Here is a 4,724-nt window from a genome sequence, read left to right on the forward strand (position 1 = left end):
TTAAATTTTTAGAAACATGTACTAAGCAAGTTCCTCTAAATATTTAATGAAATTATGTACCTACTAAACTTTATGAATTTAAAATCATTTATTAAACTGAAAGAACAGCTGATCACTTGTTAAACTGAAATTCATACTTCCAATGGCGAATGTTTTATTAATATTTGTTAATGTTGACATCATGAATCGCACCACAGTCTCAACCTCAACCATAAGAAGAAATTAACAATTTGGATAGAAAATAAGAGTGTTTTGAGAGTGCAGTAAGAATTAGGGTTAGGATAGGTAGTAATAGTAAAGCTAGCTGAGTGTGCCCTAACCCACCATCCGTTTGAAGAGAGAGCACCATAAGGAGGCTCCACGTTGAATCTGAAATCCCTCCCACGAGGACACGTTCAGGTGTTGGTAATTTACTTCACGGCCTTCCACCACAGTCAAAAGCTGCGAGACAAGGCTCACTCCCGCTCCCTCTCCGCAAAGCGTCAAAAGCCTCGTAGTAGGCAATTGCTGCGCGTAAGCCATGCACCCAATTACTCGTCCACACTATTCCCTAGCGTGTCTTCTCCTCCTCTCTCCATCTGGTCACCCTCCCTCCTTAAAAGCGCACCTCACCTAGTTCCTAACTCACTCACTACTTCACTCTCTAATAATGGCACAAAGATTCTCCGAGTTCTACGAGGGTTGGATTTCCAAGCTGGAGAAGCTCTTCTACGAGGAGCTTCTCCCCGAAAAGGAGAAAGAGAAGGGAAAGAGTGAGCAGGAGGTGCAGGCTGTGGTGGCCAAGGTCACGGTCCATTTGAAGGAGTACTACACTTTCAAATGGGCCGCGGCCCGTGACGATGTCCCGGTGTTCTTCTCCCCCTCGTGGCTGACCCCTCTGGAGAATGCTTTCCTCTGGATGACGGGGTGGAGACCCTCCGTGGTGCTGAAGCTCTTGGAGAATCTGAAGAAGCAGGAGGCTCTCATGCTGAATGAGGAGCAGAACAGGAAGACTCACGATCTGAGGGTGAGGATAAGCATGGAGGAGGAGAGGGTGGAGGCCGAGATGGAGAGGCTCCAGATGGCCTTGGCTGGCCGCAAGATGGTGGAGCTGGCCAAGCTGTCCAGCAATGGTGATGGTGATGCTGCTGCCGTGGACATGGCGCTGAAGGGGGTCCTCGCGGGGCTGGAGAGGGTCATGAAGGCTGCTGATTGCGTGAGGCTCAAGACACTCAAGGGGATCTTGGATGTGCTCACTCCCATGCAGTGTGTCGACTTTCTGGCGGCAAATATTGCCATGCAGCTTCGCCTCAGGGAATGGGGCATGAAGGACATGAATGTCAACCAGGACAACAACTGAAACAATCCTACTACCTACTTAAATAAATGTACAGCTTTTAGGCTGAGTTAAATAATCAAGTTGTCCAGTTTATGCGCTGCGGTACTAGTAGTAAGTACTACTCTAGTGCTCTAGCAGTTTGTTGTTTGTCAGTTTAATTTTCTTTATCGCAGTGTAAGAAAAGGAAAGAAATAGTACATGAATGTATGCATGCTATCATTTCTCTCCTGTAAAATAATAAAAGTTGTTGTTTCTTTGGTTATTCTTGTGTTTTTATAATTAACGATCACAGTACATTGTCACATAAAAGATTAGTGATATGCATACACATTAGGGTGTGTTGATGTACTGTTGCATTATCCAGTCTCCATAGACGCCACAGAAGAATATAAGGGAGGGTGTAACTGAGTAAGTACGAGACATTTTTTTATTTAATTATTAATTATTTATTATATTTGTTTGTGAAATATTGTGGATGGAAGAGCTAAAAAAAAACAGTAATGTGTGGAGCGGTTGTACAAGGTGGTGCCGGTGCGTGAAAGAGGGACCACGCCAACGCAAACATGAACAGTCAGAAATATAACAGAACAGAAGCAGGTGTTCTTCAGTTTCCACACTAAAAAATAAAAATAAGCTCCTGTCTTGCTTCTGCTTGGATTCACGAGAAAGTGACGTTTAAAGGAGTTTCCCCAAAAATATGACGTTGCCATGTGATGTCATTAACGTTTTGGTTACATAAACAGAAACAAGAAGAGAGTATTTTTATATTTTTGATTGGAAAAAAAAACTAAGCTTAAATCAGTTAAATGTAATTTTGAACTTTTATTGGTTATTTGATTTTAATTGAATGAATAAGTTTACTTAATTTATCTTTAATTTCTTCAAATTTTGTTTACCTAAAACTTATAATAACGTTAAAAATAAGAGGGAAAAAAATATGTTGATATATTTAGTAGAGCTGAATTTTGAGAGGAAATACTAATGAAATTGAGGAGAAATATTACTTCTTATACCCAGAGTCTTAACGAAAAATATTTATAAAAAAAATTAAGTTCTCGTTAGATGCACTCATGGGTTCAAAAATGGTGGGTATGTATATTTTAGGACATCATGATTGATTAAAACATTTGTTTAATTGATTATGATAGTCAATTTTTAACATGCTTAGATATATATAGAATGAGAGATTTGTAATGTGTATTCAATATGATATTCAATTGTCATTTATTGTATTTGAATGTGACTAATCTATATTTTTTTTTTGTTCGTCCCTGGAGTATCCACCGCTGATAGCAGCGGCTGCATACACAAGGTAGGATTCGAATCCCTGACCTTGCTTAAGCGTGGATCAACCCCTACCGCTGAACCACACGCTTGGGGTTAACTAATCTATATTTGATGATGCATGTTGGTTGTATTCAAATATAGTAATTTTCATCTAATTACAAAAATAAATAAATTATTACAAGTTGGTATATTTGAATGATGTTTGAATTTAATCAACTACAAAAAAATTTAATCACAATAGATATTATATAGTTAATTTTGAAAGTATTAACATAATAACTTTTCTTTAATTATAATTTTTTTATCTCCATCCATTCAAATTAAACAATTCTATAATATTAATTTTCTTTTATTTCTTACATAATTCTCTTAAATCAAACAATCTCTTATTCACTTTATTTTTTTTAACCTATTTTTACTCATTTATTTTTTTCCATCATATTTCTCACATACTTCTCTCCTCACAATTAAATATAGTGTAAGAGAAAAATTATCAAAATATTTATAATTACATCATTAATTAGTCCACATCAGCAACATTCATTAAAATTTTAATAGAACATTAATAAATGGATCAAAATCACATAATTATAATACTTGACAGATTTCAATCGTATAATTAAAAATTGAAAGATCAAAATCACACAATTATAATACTTAGAAGACCAAAATTATAATTCAACTCAAAAGTAACTAAATAAACTCATAAATAAATTATTCTACTTAATTTTGTTTCTATTTATTAACAAAAAATATTTCACACAAGTTATATTTTTTTTGTTCTTATATAGATAAAAGAAGCCAACCTTTTCCTTTCTTCTTAGATATGAGAATAGGACAAAATCGACTATGAATATACATATAAGACATGTTTTTATAAAATTAAAGTTTGAGTCTAATTTATTATCTATTGTAGATTTTTAATAGGCTTGACCTGACCTTTTTGAAAGTTTGACCCAACCTATTAACATATTTAAAAGTCTATTTTACATTAATAATATTTAATAGACCAATAAATATAATTTAAAATTTTAAATAAGTCAACAAATTTATTTTTAAACATGTGTACAAGTCCTTTTTTTTTTTTTTTTTTTAATTTTCATGATAAAAAAGAGTTTAGAGTTTATGATTTACTCTATTATTAAAAAAATAATAATATTCATGTACAATAATGCATACTCGTGTACATTAATATTAATATACACTCACACACAACTTATAATGAAAGAAGATAATTTTATAATTTTTTTTCTTCTAAATATTACTTATATCCCATTTGAATATTATAAATAATTATCAATGAAAACTAACAAAAAAAAGTAGGTAAAGATGTAAAGATGTGACCGTTAAAGTTTCTATTTTAGTATAGATAAATAAAACATTTAAGTGAAATAAAAATGTGAAAAATATTAATAATTAATTTTTTTAATTACAAAATTATTTACTTAATTATATTATTAATATTGTGATATGTACCCTCGTCACTATAAATAGACTGAATAGCTAAGTTGATCTCCCACCATGCCACGAGCCACCATAACTTATTCACACATATTTTATTCTATTATTTGTTTAATTGATTTTAGCAAATGAGTTAAAAAAAAATATTAACCGTTTTTTTTCCCTTTCAAGAACGACTAGATAAATTTGTGCTTTAGGAAGATAAAGAGCAGGTCAAAGTAGCTTAAATCACAAGGGAAGTACTAAATATTGGATAATATCTATAAAATGCCAAATCATGCATATCAAAGAAGGGTTTAAAATAAAAGTTTTTCTTGAGGAAATTTTGTTAGTTTAAATATTTTTTAGTTTACGTAAAATAAGAATTTTTTTAGTTCTTTTAATTATTTTTTTATTTGTGATTTTATTGTTTTATTTTTTATCATTGTTGTCAAAATTGACTGTTAAATTATTAAAATTAAAATAAAAAATAAAAAAAATTTATAGGGACCAAAATAAACAAAAAGATCAAAACAAAAATCACAAAATTGAGAGAACTAAAATAAAAAAGAATTAAAACAAAATTAGTTTTTTTATAAGCACTAAATATTTATTTGAGTTAAATTTATAAAATTTAAACATTTAAATACAACAAATACACTAATACATAAAAAAGAAA

The 4,724-nt window shown here is 31.6% G+C and overlaps 1 protein-coding gene across 1 annotated transcript; it reads left to right on the plus strand.

The window, feature by feature from the left end:
• The first annotated feature begins 607 nt into the window (after positions 1-607).
• On the plus strand, positions 608-1,580 carry LOC109812720 (transcription factor-like protein). The gene has a single exon (XM_020376750.2). It carries the CDS (start codon positions 650-652, stop codon positions 1,337-1,339), a length of 690 nt encoding a protein of 229 aa, XP_020232339.2. The 5' UTR covers positions 608-649; the 3' UTR covers positions 1,340-1,580.
• Positions 1,581-4,724: the final 3,144 nt, after the last annotated feature.

Source organism: Cajanus cajan, chromosome 1 (genome assembly GCF_000230855.2).
Source record: "Cajanus cajan strain Asha chromosome 1, NIPB_CcT2T_4, whole genome shotgun sequence".
NCBI classification, from domain to species: Eukaryota; Viridiplantae; Streptophyta; class Magnoliopsida; order Fabales; family Fabaceae; genus Cajanus; species Cajanus cajan.